At 39.3% G+C, this 16,248-nt stretch overlaps 2 protein-coding genes across 2 annotated transcripts; one reads left to right on the top strand and one right to left on the bottom strand.

The window, feature by feature from the left end:
* The first annotated feature begins 325 nt into the window (after positions 1-325).
* LOC147168395 (neuronal acetylcholine receptor subunit non-alpha-2-like) lies at positions 326-11,075 on the top strand. Its single transcript, XM_086084256.1, has 6 exons — positions 326-587; positions 2,619-2,770; positions 4,147-4,191; positions 5,044-5,153; positions 6,364-7,270; positions 10,150-11,075. The coding sequence occupies exons 1-6, from the start codon at positions 482-484 to the stop codon at positions 10,321-10,323; spliced, it is 1,494 nt and encodes a 497-aa protein (XP_085940382.1). The 5' UTR covers positions 326-481; the 3' UTR covers positions 10,324-11,075.
* Positions 11,076-11,081: 6 nt separating this feature from the next.
* Positions 11,082-13,911, bottom strand: LOC147168394 (uncharacterized protein C3orf85-like). The gene is made up of 5 exons (XM_086084259.1): positions 13,792-13,911; positions 13,636-13,671; positions 13,164-13,288; positions 12,727-12,812; positions 11,082-11,559 (listed from the first exon to the last, which is right to left on the bottom strand). The coding sequence occupies exons 2-5, from the start codon at positions 13,667-13,669 to the stop codon at positions 11,481-11,483; spliced, it is 324 nt and encodes a 107-aa protein (XP_085940385.1). The 5' UTR covers positions 13,670-13,671; positions 13,792-13,911; the 3' UTR covers positions 11,082-11,480.
* Positions 13,912-16,248: the final 2,337 nt, after the last annotated feature.

Here is a 16,248-nt window from a genome sequence, read left to right as displayed (position 1 = left end):
AACCTGGCAATATCAATATGATGTGTTTTGCATGTTCAAAGGACGCTCTTGGACATGGACTAATACATGCCTGAGTCATTCTTTTTTTTTAGCACCCTCTAGTGGGCATCTATGGAAGTACATCCTAAAATGAAGCATCATCAGTCACCAAACAGCAGGAACATTGGAATTCCCCTTTTTGTTACATTATACACAAGTCAATTAAAAATGTTTTGATATTAATTAAAAATTGAAAGGTCTTAGACTTTATACCATTAAATATTAAATGTATTGGACCCGCTCTAAAAATAAATAATAAACATTGCTCCACGTCCATTCCAGTGACTCCACCCCCTCATCCTCTCCTCCATCCCACCTCCTCTTCCACCTTGTGACGCTCCATCCCGAAGTCAGCGTGTGCACCCCGTCTCTCTTCACGGTTTGGGGCCGTAGCCTGTCCGCTTCACTTGATGGGACCCTCGGCGTGTCTCCGGACCATCAGATGTTAGCGAAAAGCGTCTGCAGGAGCGCAAAGGACACGATGAAGTTGGCGCTCCTCGTCGTCCTCTCGGCTGCATCTTGCCCGCTCGCCCTCGCCGCCAGCAGTGGTAAGAAATTATGCAAATGAAAGCGGGTATGGAAAGTCATTTGAGCATTTATTTAATATCCTTGATATCCAGCTCAAGGTCAAAGGTACCTATACTTTATCCTCACCGGTAGCACAGGTCGGACGCACTATAGAACAAATGTGTCTTATTAAGTTACTAGTAACGTTTTTCCACTAGTGCTTTCCACTACTGTACTATGACATATTTCCACACACAGGACAAGTTTGGAGTACGGTAGCGACATACTACAAGTAGTACCAGAGAAGTAGCAGATCTTTACAACTAGCATAATAATATAATGTCATGTAGTATTTATTTTTGGAACTTATCCTGTGTTATTTATTGGCTGAACAAATCACTTACTTGCTGCTTTGGTATTCACGCCAAATAAATGACATTATTGCTTTGGTGGCATCTTGGTGTCAATGATATATGTACGTAGAAGTGAGTTGAGGAGTTTCTCTCAGATAGAAGTCGTGCTTTGCTGCCATCTGTGGCATCTATTGGCAATAACAAACCTTTTTTGTCAAGCTTCAGTTGCTTGTATATTTTCGCCATCCATGGCAGGTCTTGGGCCGTATCCTCACTCAAGAGCAGGAGTTTACTAGAATGTCATGCCACAGTTTGAGCAAATTTTGGGACGTCCTTGATATCTTGGTTAGGGGTAGTTTACAAACTACGCGTGTGTCAGGTTTTGCGTTGGGTTGAAGACACAGATAAAGGAAGGGAGGCAGGAGGGACTCAAAAACAAAAGAACCAAAATAAACAAGGTGCTTGGGTTCTCAAAATACAAAATTAACAAAAGTAAAAAAACAATTAAAAAAACAAAAAATACTGAAATAGAACCCCGACAGCAACAAAATGTGACAGGGACAACTAACTAAAGCAAATAAGCAATGAAGAAGGAGGCAGAAGAAGGCAACTCAAAGACAAGCAGACTGACAAGACACAGAGAATCAGTGGATAAGAAGACAAAAGTGCCTGAGGGAGTTGATTGGAAGACACAAGGAAACTTGATGACAAGAACAGGTGGACACAATAAGCTAACGAAACAGAAAAAAATTAACACAAGGAAATCATGACAAAACTATAATCAAAACTAATTCAACAGATGACAGATCATGACATGGTGGACATTTGGATGCTACCAGTAGGTGCCCCGAGATTACTACTGCGTGGCTAAAGTGCAGGACTACTTTACTAGAGAGGTTGTAGTAGGCCCAAAGTAGCGCTAGTAGTGGAAACATGCATTCCTCTAAGACTAGTAAATTGAGGATAAACGGTTCAGATAATGATCTGTGTATTGTTGTGGTGCGCATGGCGCATGTTACTTTTCTGTCTTTGTAGTTACATTGAAAATGAACTTCAAAGAAGATGATCACAATCTAGTTTTTGATTGACAGTGTCAAAGGGCTTTTCATTTAGCAATATGCTTGTTTATGATTGTGGGTGGAACAGTATCTTATAAAAAAAAGAACGGACCCAAAGTATTAGAAGCATTTGTCAGTAAGTTAGGTTAGCAGTGCACTTTTACAGCGCTGCAATGTAAAATCACAATAATAAACATACTGGTCAGTATCAATCAGAACTTGATTCTATGCTGAATCTCGTTAAATTGTGCACGTGTATCTAATAAAGGGCCTTACATGTCAGGGTAACTATATATCAGATTGTCACCGAATATAAAATAATACAATGCAAAGTGCTGATCTTTCCCTACCAAAGCTCAAGAGAGTTTAATTTTGAGCAGCCTGTAGTAGCCTACTGTGGAAAAGCAGGATTAAGTCATGAGGTTAATTGCACATTTGTGACTGTTTGAGTGACTGTATTGCATTAAAATACTTCCCGGTACTGTATGTACTGCATGATGACTGCAGTGATGACTGCTCAATTGAACAATATGATTACACATATACATTCTATAAAGAACGACTTCCACTCTCTAATGCAGTCCCAGACTATCATATTCATTCTTCATTTAATTTATGGTTGTTCTTATGTTTCACTGTCGCTGCCCTCTTTCCATTCTAGCGCCAAATGAGTTTGTATCCTTGGCGGAGATGGAGGACGCCCTGCTGAAGAATCTCTTCCAAGGCTACCAGCGCTGGGTGAGGCCCATTCAACATGCCAACGACACCATCAGAGTCCGCTTCGGGCTCAAGATCTCCCAGCTGGTGGATGTGGTGAGAGGGAACACGCCAATTGCTTTAACTTGCGTTTTACAACTTCACAAATGTAAACTCGCTTTCATCAGGTACACTTGCGCAATGTCATCAAAATCCAAGAACTGTTTTAAAAAGTTTGCCAGTTCACATTGTTTATTATTGGGTTGTACATTTCAGTAGCGTAGTCATCACACTGAATGGTGAAAATCCATTAGTAGATGCCTCTTGATGCCACAAGATGGCAGCAAAGCGCTATATGAAGCTTCTCAACTCACTTAATGTAGTTCCTTAGCAACAAGATGCCACATTATAGCCCCAAAGCAATACTTTAATATTAGACAGCCAATGTGCCACAACTATTATAAAAATAAATAATACTAAAAAAATAAAAACAAAATAAAATAATAATAATAATAAAAATGTTAACTTCACTAGAAGGGTATTTTTATTTTTATTTTTTAAATGAAGCTGAGTTCAGAACTATCCAAGTTCCTGAATTCCTGAAAATAGATCCCGAACACTTTCTTCACAGATCCACATGCATCCCATCTCTGACTGGAGTGCTGTTTTAATATTTCAGAGGTTGCCGCTGATAGGATGAAATGCTTTGGTTTGTTCAAAGGGAGGGAAAATGGAGGACGCTAATGGATGAGCTACGCTCCTCAGCGTGAAATATTCATCCCAACCATTTTGGCTCCCACCTGCCACATGAGCTGAATACAAAGCCCTTTCTTGGGTGAGAGAAAGAAACCGTTTCAGTCAGGTGGTCCTTTTGAATTTTGGACTAAAGAGAGAGGGAGTGCGGCGACAATGTGTTCTGTGTTGTCCCTCTGTGCTCACATGATTGGCTGCTGCAAAGCTCAGTATTAGATTATACTTCACCTCTGCTCAATGTGACGGCCGCAGCGTCCAAGTGAGGTTGACAGCTAAGGCCGGGGCTCGTCGGAAACACTCCCTCACCTGCAGATGTCTGCAGCGTTTAAGTTGCCCCCCCCCCCCCATCTTATCCTCTTTCTGAGTCTGTCCTTGCTTTTCAGTGTAAGTGTTTAGTGCTCTTTTTTTTTTTTGCTGTCCTTCATTTAAGCTCCTCAGGCCAGTCTGACTGTGTCAATATAAACTGAACATAATTATCCTTTTTTCCCCCCCCCCAAGCTCTTGTATTGATTTAATACACTTGTGCACGTGTACTGAATGAGGTGAATGATTGGTATAATTCTCTCAATGCAGTTATATGCACTATTACTCTAAAATTGTTGTCCTTGTCAATTAGCTTATGGAATGACTATTATAGTTATACAAATACAACCAAATTAATTAGGCCCTATTCCATTGATTAGTTATGTGGTTATCTCTTCCTAATCACGTCCCTCTTTTATTTGTGTTATTATGTTTAGGATGAAAAGAACCAGCTAATGACGACAAATGTTTGGCTTTGGCAGGTAAGCAGTAGTCAACATTTACAGTTCTATAGCTGTTTATTGCTGTTCAAAAAACACATTGTCAAATTATTAAACACACATTTCACTGTATATGTGATAAAGGTTTTAAAGCCTAATGAGGACATGCACCAGACACGTATTTAGCCCTATTTGGGGAGTGCTTCAAATTGAATTTAAATTTGAGTAGATACAGATATATTTGACTACGTGTTCTTTTTAACAAGCTAGAAACTCATAACTATAATACATATATAAACCACAGAGCTTAAAAGTCATATTCAAACAACAAAAATACAGTACACCCCCCCATTTGATTGAAAATGGCTTCATCCAACTTGACCCCTCCCATCTCTGCTTTTGCTTACAAGCAAGCTGTGCAGAGAGCAATGCGTGTCATCCTCCTCAGTCCATTCACGGGTTATGTCTGTCGAGAGTGGTGAAATCAAGTGTTCCTTACTTACACCAGAATATGTGAAAAGTATCATTTTATATGTTTATATTTTAAGTACTTTTCTCTTTTGAAGAACTTTTATTAGATTCGGTTTACTCACTGACTTCCCATGCAATTTTTGGAGCGGGGAGTAACCCCCAAAACCACCACAAGCGACCTATCACAACCTCAACCCTCTTTGTACCACCCAAGCACCCCCAAACGTCTTTATAGCACCCCTGAACCTCTGACCCTAGAATCGCCTCTGACATGCACTATAGAAAATGAATGACACAACAATCGATGTTTCCTTATGGCAAAAGAAAATCTGCATAAAACCACCATAAGTTTGTTTTGATGCTTAAAGCGAATGAATACAAAAGTGGTGTTGAGTAGTGTGTTTTGTTTTGTGTGTTGAGCAGCAATGGATTGATTTCAAGCTGCGTTGGAATCCAGATAAATATGGAGGCATTACTTCCATCCGAGTTCCATCTGAAAACATTTGGCTCCCTGACATTGTCCTGTATGAAAAGTAAGATCCGACATTTTCATCAGTTTTTCCACTAAAATGCAAATAAATTATGTGCAAAAAAAAAGAGAAGGAAACCCAAGTTCTTAAAGTGGACGTCGACCCTCACATTTTCTTTACAATAATATGTTGCATGTGCTCCCAATAGTTTAAACACGTTATTCTGATTAATATTGCGTTTGTGGAATATGAATAAAGCAACAAAATCCAAATCCATCTCAAGGGGCGGGCATTTTGACACTTGCTGTCCACTGAAAATGACATCACAGTTGCTCAGGTAACAAACAACCAATCACAGCTGCAAAATTGTCACCCTCTGAGATAAAAAAAAATGGGTGGATTTTGCTAATTAACTCATATTTAACATATACGCAATATTAATCAGAATACTGTGTTTAGATTAGCAGGGGCACATACAACATGTTATTGTAAAAAAAAATTGGGGGCTTACTTTATTAATGCAACGACTGTCAAAGTGTGGTTCTAGGGCACCCGCTAATGGTATGCTAAACAATCACTAAATTAGTTGAAAATTGTAATTCAATTCAATGTAGTTTGTCAAGTATAGTTCAGTTGTATATAAGTAAAATGCATTCACATATATATATATATATATATATATATATATATATATATATATATATATATATATATATATATATATATATATATATATATATATATATATTTATTTATTTATTTTAGAACTGTTTGGCTTAAAAGATGTAGGCACATTTTTTTTTTGCAATATATTTCGCCGGAATCATTATTTAAGTACAGTTTTTTTATTCTCCTACATTTAATTTTTTGGGCTAATGTTCAAAATGTGTGCATAAAGTTAAACTGACTTACAATAATATTAGAAATACTTTTTAGAAATATAACCTCGAGTTCTGTTTTAACGAACACTTGCACCGACGACGCTACGGCATGTAATGTTGGTTATTATGGTAGTACTGTATTCAGAGAGTGAAGTTTTTTTGAGGTGGTTACCTGGTGTAAGAAAAGTATGAGGAACCACTGCTTTAACATTGGAAGAATAATTCACACTATACGTTGATTATCAAAAGTTGGGTACACATTTTATGGTCCACAAAATTATATTATTCATCAACTGTTCTACATGAATGTGCTGTTTTATTATTATTATTATTTTTTTTAAGGATTTACACGTTTCCAAAATACACATTCTGTGACTATGATTTTTCTTCAGCGCTGACGGGCGGTTTGAGGGCTCCCTGATGACCAAAGCCATCGTCAAGTACAACGGAGTCATCACCTGGACACCGCCTGCCAGTTACAAGTCGGCCTGCACCATGGACGTCACCTTTTTCCCCTTTGACCGGCAGAATTGCACCATGAAGTTCGGCTCTTGGACCTACGACGGCAACATGGTAGACCTGGTTTTGATTGACAACCACGTGGACCGGAAGGACTTTTTCGATAACGGCGAGTGGGAGATCCTCAACGCTACGGGCGCAAAAGGAAACCGGAAGGACGGCATGTATTCCTACCCCTTCCTCACGTACTCCTTCATCCTGAAGAGGTTGCCGTTATTCTACACGCTGTTCCTCATCTTCCCTTGTCTGGGCTTGTCTTTCTTGACCGTGCTGGTCTTCTACCTGCCGTCCGACGAAGGCGAGAAGCTGTCGCTCTCCACCTCTGTCCTCGTGTCGCTCACCGTCTTCCTCCTCGTCATCGAGGAGATCATCCCCTCGTCTTCCAAAGTCATCCCGCTCATTGGCGAGTATTTGCTTTTCATCATGATTTTTGTCACGCTCTCAATCATCGTCACCGTCTTCGTCATCAACGTGCACCACCGCTCGTCGGCCACCTACCACCCCATGTCGCCGTGGGTCCGCAACCTCTTTCTTCAGAAGCTGCCCAGGTTGCTGTGCATGCGAGGTCACATCGACCGCTACCATTACCCGGAGCTGGCTCCTGAAAGTCCCGAGGTGAAACCGCGATCTGGAGGTCGGAGAGGAGGCCAGAGGGCGAGCGGTGGACAGGCGGCTTCCGATGGAAAGGAGGACGAGGCCTGGGCCACCATGCTGGAGAAGGCCATCTACTCAGTACGCTACATCAGCAGACACATCCGCAAGGAACACTTCATTCGAGAGGTAAGATGACCTTGCAAGGTTTGTGGGGGAAAGTAAACTACTTCTCTGAGGGCATAAAATGGCAATTAAGTCATTCACTGCCATTGACGGCTATAGATGTAAAAAAATCTATACAAAAACAAACATATTTTTACTTTTGTTAACAAGAGTATAAAATAACTATAAAACAAATTATTTTAGATTTCGAACAGATATAAAATGTGCGATTAATCGTGAGTTAACTAGTGAAGTCATGCGATTAATAATGATTAATAATATTAATTGCATGACACCCCTAATTTTAAATATTTTTTCATTTTTTAAATCTTTTTTTTTTAAATAAAAGATTATTAAAAATTAGGGGCGTCAGGCAATTAATATTAGTAATCGTAATTAATCCCATGACTTCACTAGTTAACTCACGATTAATCACACATTTTATATCTGTTCGAAATGTACAATAAAAAAAATTCTAGGTTTTCTTACTCTTGTTAACAAAAGTAGAAAAAAGGTTAAACTAATATAAATAGTTCAAATTAATTTATGGCAGTGAATGAGTTAATTGCCCTCCCCTAACTGATTTTTTGGAGTTTTCTTTTTACTAATTGATTGCAGCAATCAATTTGGCCTTTAGCAGGTTTTTAAAAATAGACATTCTTTGTTTTTTTCAAGTTACCTCACCTGAAGTTTTGTGGCAGTTCCTCAACACTAGTCAAATAAGAGATTCCCTAACCCTAGAAATTACTGAATTTCAATTTGTTTTGTACAATACATGTGATGTATTAAAGAGACAGTGTGTCGAATTTATTGCCATCTAGTGGTGAACTAATAGAATGCATTGACCTAAGTTCAAAGCGCGAGGTGCTTTTAGAAAAAACGCGCATTTATGGTGCCACAGACAGATAAACCAGCCCCAAGGAGCAAGAACTCGCTGACGAGGTTAAGAAAAGTGGCTAGCAAGAACTGGCTGGAGCGGCTAACAAGGGCGGCTAGCAGGAGAAGCTAACAAAAGCTAGCTAGAGCAAAGCAGAGTGAGACAAATCAGAGGACTCAGCGATGACCACCTGCAGGCCCCAGCTGTGGACGGTAAGCAGCGGTCGCGGTAGCAGAGGCTATCTACGTTCACAAAGTTCTTCTCCCTTAGATAGCCGTAGCAGATGGCGGCAAATTGTCAGCCTCCCGTAAGGTCCGGCGCAAACTATATAATATAATTAGTCTTACAATTATATGAAAAAATATACGTTGATGTGATAGAACATATGTTTTTGCAGATTATTGAAATTAAAACGTGATTTTCAAAGTGAATTTATTATTAGTTCACCACTAGATGGTGCTAAATCCTACCCACTGTCCCTTTAAAATACTCAGCCAGTATTTCTGTATTGAACCAAAAATCTCATGGCACCCCCCCAAATATGTCACATTAAGTATGAATATATACCTTTTTTATTTTTATTTATTTATTTTTTTCCTTTTTTTTCTTCTTCTTTTTTAGTATGTGCATGTGCGTGTGTATGTGTGTGTGTGGGTGTGTGTGCATGTGTGCGTGCGTGTGAGTGTGTATTCATTAGTTCCCCTAAAACCTATTAAAAATCCCATACCGTTCACCGACACCGAATACTTCAGAATCCAGCTAGAGTCGTGAGGTTGTCAGGAGACCCGAGGAAGGATCAAAGAAAAGAAAGGAAAGTGAAAACCAGCACCGACCAGACATCACCTACTACCCACCGGGTTACCAACCAGAGTCTTTCACCAACCCCAGAAACATCTAAATTCCAACAAATCAGGGAGACCTCAAGAGACCAAAGGAGAGACTGAGGAAAGGAAGGAAGGAGCAGAGTGAGATCCACAGACACCAGCCTCCACCGATTCAATGACCAGAGGAAGAAACAGATTGTGTCTGAGTTTCGATAGATGCTGGTGTGGTGGATCTGGCATGCATGAAAATCTCCACCAAAGAGGGGCGCCGTCGACCCCTGCCAGGACAGAGCAAGCGCAACACCTCAGGGCCCCCCAGGCCACGGCAGCGCCAAGGGACAACCCCCGGGCCCCGCAGGGGCCACCGGCCGGAGAGCAAACCCAGGAGCCAGGAGTGCCCCCCACCCCAACACGGTCCGCGCCCCCAACCCAACTCAACGCAGCAGGACGGGGCACGGCATGCCCGCCAGGCACCCCACCGGTCCACAGCCCCCGCTCCCCCCACGGCCCCCATTCACCCCCGCTATCCACCCCAACCCAAGTATGAATACATACCTAATGACGAGCTTGTCTCAATTTGCTCAGAAATATTGTTACACCATGTGAAATCTGGCCCTGTTTAGTTGAACACGTAGCTGATATGCTTGCAAGAATCTCTGACGAATTCTCTTGTGTGAATGGCAAAAAGTGGATCCAGAGGTTTATTGTACCTTCTGCCATCAAATGGAAGGGCATTTAATGGTTCTGCCTGTCACTGCGCATCTCTGACATAGATAGGTAAAGGACTATATCTGTAATTAACAAATAATGAGTCTCATATAAGTGAAATTGGATGAGATTTGGGAATCACTAGACGACCACAGCGCTCTTGATGCATTTCAACTTATGAGTAATACATAATGTATTCACCTACTTGCTGATTTTATTTTTGGATCCTATCATCCAGTGGGTAAGGCGTGAATATTACTTTGTTGTATAGTTTTTCAGTCCGCACATCCGCTTAATGTTGCTGTGTAAAGGAAAATCACTAACTACTGGAACTGCTTGCATATTACGACATTTTCTTTTTTTCTCCCTTTCTTTTTTTCCCCCAGCATGTGAATGGAGAATGTTGTATGTGAAAAACAATCTGTTATTAATATGCGGTTATATTATAAATGTACCATATCCTTGTTATACTCACATTCCTCTTCTTCTCCCAGGTGGTACAGGACTGGAAATTTGTGGCCCAGGTGCTAGACAGAATCTTCCTGTGGGCATTCCTGACTGTCTCCATACTTGGCACCGTCCTTATCTTCACTCCAGCTCTGTATATGTTCTTCAAAATCCCGCCACCAATTGCAAGCGAGGATCCAACTTCAAGCTCACAGCTTTAGCACAGGCCACTGATATTTCAGTTGATAAGACAGTAACAATATTTATTAAAGGGGGATATTTTATCCTTGTAATAATTCTTTTGCACTTATTTATCACGCACTGGTCTTCCACACAGCTCTGTCTGTTTGAAACTCCTGTCTCTTCAACGTGTTCACATACAGATTGGTTTTGTTTTATTATTATAATCACCTCTTTACTTTTATAATTAGCATTGACAAGTCTGTATCATGTAACTGGGAAAAAAAGAGATCCCCTTTGAAGAACACTGACGTTTTTGTTGGCTAATTTTATGCTGTATATACAAATATTCCCTGCTATCTCTGCTTGAAATGTGTATTTTCATCATTTACACAGAGTGGCTTCCATACACATATATTGAAGTTATCACTGACTATAGTAAAGTCATGAGGGGGAACGACTGGTAGAAAAATGTCTTATTATTCATCCATAAATAGTCTTGCAATAAATTGTGTTTTAATCAACAACATTGCATGCATGGAACTTGTTTGCATAAAAGTGTAGCAGATACAAGACGGGCGACGCAAGAGTGGTCAGTATGTGACAGTACCCCCTAGTGGTCGCAAAAAAATAAACAGCAGTAGTTCTTGCTTAAAGGCCTTTTTTTTTAAATATCCTTTTGATTCCTGATATATATGCAGTATATATGTTGTTGTTTTTTTGCTCACAACAGAATCAACACTATTTCCATTGTCCATAATAATGATAATAAAAAGAATATGACTTGGCCATATATTATTATTATGACAAATATTTATTGCAGCAGCAACAATCTTCTTCATTCATTCACCAAATTTACAGGATTCTACCTCTACACAATAAGACAAATCTAAGATGAGTCAGCATGTTTCACAACAAATCTAAACAGTTTTTCTGCATTGGAATGAAATACCAAAGAGAGTCTCAGCCAACAAAGTTCTTGTTTCCTTCATATGATTTGTTTCCTAGCTGTGATGTTATTAGGTAGGCAGTGCAGCTAAATTATTACCATAAAAAAAGGTTAAATTGCCACTCTCAATTGCATCTAAAAATATATATATCTACAGAGCAGAAACACGAAACATTCCCCTGCCATTAGCCACATTAGAATCATGTTTGTCTCCCATGTCAACACTCATATCATTTGTCTTCTTGTTTTCTATTTGCGTCCTCCCGTCTGGCTGTCCAAGTGAGCTCTGGCATTGCGCAACATCTCCATGTATAGCCTGTTGTTCTCACTGCAACATCAATGGAGAAAATGTTTAGTTATGATAAGACTATGATAGTAATGACATCATTGATGATGCAAATTATGCCAGCTCAGCCCCAGGTAATATAACTAATTAAAATATCAACCCAGAAAATATCAAAGTACAACTATACATTCAGTGGTGTTTTTATATGTTAGAAAATGGTGGTATCCCACCCACTGGTATGAAATCAAGCAGGAGAACTGCAGTAGGCTACTCTTTCTTAACATATACAGTCATGTGCTTATTTTTGCTCATTTCTCTTCCAGGGAAATGTAGTAAAAGTCACAGACAACATTCATATTCATTTAAACAGAAATACAATCTGTCGTACACAGATGGATCAACACTTTGCATTTATATATGCGCTTGTTGCTAGGCAGAATGTGTGGGGCGCAATCCTTTTTTTTCTTCCAAAGGCCAATAAATACAAAAAAATACCGGTATAGTGTACACTTGTCATTCACCCTATGGTTGCCTTTGCTGATAAGAAAGGATAGGGAGAGTTGGCAAGTACACTGACGATTTCAAATACCGTATTTTTCGCACTATAAGGCGCACCTTCAAAGAATGGCCCATTTAAAAATGGTATCCATAAATAAGGTGCACCGCATTATAAGGCGCACAGAATAGAAGCTATTGTAGTGGGTGGGGTTGCGTTAAGCGCCCACGAGATGGAGCTTACTTAACCAATATTGATCCACATATAAGGCGCATAGAATTATAAGGTGCACTGTCTGTTTTTGAGAAAATTAAAGGTTTTTAGGTGCGCCTTATAGTGCGGAAAATACGGTATACATTTTCTGGCTAAACAAGTTTCAATCGTACCTCGAGCACTACAAGTGAATAAGGGCTCTATTTTCGTAGATGTAAAAACGGGTGTATTGTCATTTTTGTGCCGGGGAAAATCTAGTCTTAACATGTTAGGACTGTGTTGCACCTTGTTGGGAATTTGGCAATTTGGTAACAAGAAATAGACTCGGTAAAGCCAAGTCTAACTTGTGGCGCACTTTTGAGTCTAGCACAATACCAAAATAGAGAAAACTCCAACCATGTGCACAGTTAGACTGCATGTTGTGGTAAACTTAAGCTAGGTACCAAAAAGTAAAAAATTGCCAATGGGCACCACATAAGATATAATATTGTGTCACTTACTCTGCCACAGAGCGGTCAAACATTAGGTTGCCCATATCCATGTAGAACTGGGCGTCAGTTCGAAGGGCTGTCCAGTACTCGTTAGCCTGGGAGACAAAATCAATGTCATATAGAAAGTAATGATTTTTTGTTTTGTTTGTTTGTTTTATTGCCGATGACTATAACGCATAGTCAAGTCTCTGTGATCAAGAGCAAAATAAATGAAGTAATTGACACTCCACTAAAAAGTCAATCAAACTCATCAATTGACTTCAACATAGTCATTGGCACCAAGATAGCGGCAAAGCACTACATGAAGCTCCTCAAGACACTTCAACGTAATTCCTAGGCCCAGACAAGCCACAAGAGGGTGCCAAAGCAACACTTTTAGTCCAGGGAATAGGTGAGTTTTTCAGCAAACTTCTTGTATGACCTAGAACTAGCAGCAATAATGTCACCTGCTCCTGGATGGTGTAACCCCACTGGTTCTGTGAATTGTGGGGGTCCCAGTAACCCGACTGTCTTTTCAGCCGGATGAAGCGCTTTGCTTCCTCTTCTCTCACGAACGGGGCTGCCAGAACCCCTAAAGACAAAATGATCACACAAGGTGGACAGTGTTGAATTTAACACGATAGTAAATAAACCAATCAAAGATTGTACTCATTTATTAATTTTTGCATAATATTTTTCTCCCCTACTGCTACATTTTTACATTACATTAACCACAATATCAGGTGCACCTGCGCAATCCCACACAAGAGGTTTATGATAAGTTTGTAATGAGATATTAATGAATATACATCAATTTAACAATGTGTTTCTTACTGAGTGAAGTTGTGTAGTTATTTTTGCCAAAACAAAGCGATATGGCCGGTCAGTGCAAGACTACACATTTGAGTAACTTATTATCATATTCATTATTGTACTCACCAGTCAAAAGAGCAAGCAGTATTACAAACTTCATGTCTTAAAATGAAAAAAAAGAAAGTATTTTAGGTGCATAGTTCCAATATAAAAAAATCATTAGAGGAAAATAAAACACAGTACAAATTTTAAATATCCAGAGAAGAGAAGTTCAAAATGTACCTGTAGAGCGAACGCTGATGTCAGCTCCAACCTGAGAACCTCACAAATGAATGCGGACGAGAACAAGAGTTTCTTTCACCGAGACGCAGAGAGGAATGAATGAAGTCAAACAAACAAGACTCAGAAGGTCGCCATCCAAAACACCCCCCCCCCCCGCCCCCCCCCCCCCCCCCCCACACACACACACACTGCTGCTTCACTTCGGGAACAAGCAAGACTCTGAGATTTATGATTAAGATGACGACTGTATGAAGTAGTCGTCAATGTGTCGATAGCTTTTATATGCATATTGTTGTTGATAAACAATTCCACTTTTTAATGAGCTGACTTTTTTTGATGCTACAGTAAAAATGTCATATATATGAAACCTGAATAACTTTTAGGGATGATTTCAGATTTAAGAAGCTACAACTGTACACAGTGTTTGTTTCAAGAATACTTCCCTGTGCTTCTTTTTAATAGTAAGTCACGCCACATTATCTTGACTAAACATGCGTTGTGCTCTCTCTGACTAGTGACTACCATTGTTTTGTCTTATCCCAGGAAGATGGTCTGGTCCGTTGTCGTCATCCTCTGATTTAATCAAACGGGGAACTATCCTCCCAAACAGAAACATAATAAACTGCTAAATCAGGCGTTAGTCTTTTAGTTATGCATTAGCATGTAAAGAAATCAATGTATGATTATGTCTGTCATTTATCTTCACACACATTCTACCAATCAGACTCACTATTCATTTTAAATGGCGCAATCTCTGTCTCTCTGCATTTGTTTGTGTGTCAGTACAATAATGTTTCCTCCACTGGGTGGGGTTCTGACTACGTTCGTGACTGGCTCCAGCAAGCCCTTTAACCAATGAAGCACTACTGTAGAGGTACACTGCGCCATAGTGAGATCTGTTTCTAATACTTTGATGACCTTATGTGCTACTCATTGAGTTTACTGGAGATCAGATTGCATTAGATTGCACAGCTGGAACCAGTGAAATGTTCTGTAGATGCATGCATTGTTTATGGTGGTTGTTTTACTTCAAAGAGTCATAATTATACTGCACGGAGACACCGTTTTTTTTAATCACTTCCTTTAATTTAATTTACTGGGAAAAAAATTCAACATTTGTTGAAGGGCTTTCACCTTCCTCCCAAATGATACAAAAATGCACATTAGGTTAAGTGAAGACTCTCATGTGTTCCAATTTAATGTATATGCTTATTTGTCTGAGCAATGACCAGTCCAGGGTGCACCCCATTTCTCACCCAAAGTCATCTGGGATAGGCTCCAGTTACCTACAATCCTAATGAGGATAAACAATATAGAACAGTGATTCTCAAAGTGTGGTAGGTGTACCACTTGTGGCATGTGGACTTCAGTTCAGCTGTATTTAGTCTTTTTAGTACAATACTTTTGCATCAAATGTTTTAAGTGCGGTTTGTTCTAAAAAAATATTGTTGTAACATTTTATTTATTTATTTACTGCATTTGAATTGAAACATTCCATATGGTTGTTGTTTTTATTTAAGCACATTGTTAATTAGCGAACTATGCATGTTACAATAGCTTAAAAATAATATAAAATTTATGTTTTATGAGTAATTAGGAGTATTTTGCTGTTCAGGATGGTGATGCTTGTAGAGTTTTCTTTGTGTGTTTTTTTTAGGTGGTAGCCAACTTGTGGTATAATGTTTGAGAACCATTGTTTTATAAGTTGAAAGATGGATGGATGGATCTAAATACATCAAACAACAATACATCATCATTAGCTATGATCCACCTCTACAAATGAAAAGGAAAAAAAAACACTTTTGTATCCAAACAGTAGCAATTGCACATCATTAGAAAAAAAAGAAGGCAACAAAAGAGGGAACTATAAAAAGAAAAATGCACGCAGTTGAGATAAAGAGCCATGATAAAAGGGTGAAAAAGCAATGCCACAACATTTAAGTCCATTAGTGGAACACTGCTCATGTATTAAAGATAAGAGAATTAACATCTCCCTTTGCTCTTTGCACCATTTTCTACACTTAACTCGTTACTATCTCTCTTCTGGCATCAACCCACCAAGTAGATTATATTTCTACTGTAAAATAACACACCATTATGCAGGTCCACATAAACATTATGCATCAATGGTCTTTCCGTCATCTATTGACATGCATGTTTTAATTTTTAAAGACTTTTTATTCCTGCTGCTTATTTTACTGTCTTGGTGGCTTAGTTAACATATCTCAACTATTGGAGCTGAAACTGGGGAACTTTTCGGAAAGATGTGGTTGTATGTGCACAGCTGTGTGCGCAACCCTCAAGGCACGAGATGGGGTGAATATATTTAGTGCAACTACACCTTTTTGGGAAGGATATAGACAATAATACTCTTAATTACCGATCCTGAGAATAATTTGGTGTGTATGACATCATCACTGACAGTGACAGTGGAAGTTGGGAATCAAATTATTTGAG

Source organism: Leptonotus elevatus, chromosome 9, assembly GCF_054856555.1.
Source record: "Leptonotus elevatus isolate MCC_2025b chromosome 9, RoL_Lele_1.0, whole genome shotgun sequence".
NCBI classification, from domain to species: Eukaryota; Metazoa; Chordata; class Actinopteri; order Syngnathiformes; family Syngnathidae; genus Leptonotus; species Leptonotus elevatus.
This window is presented reverse-complemented; position numbering and strand designations above follow the sequence as displayed.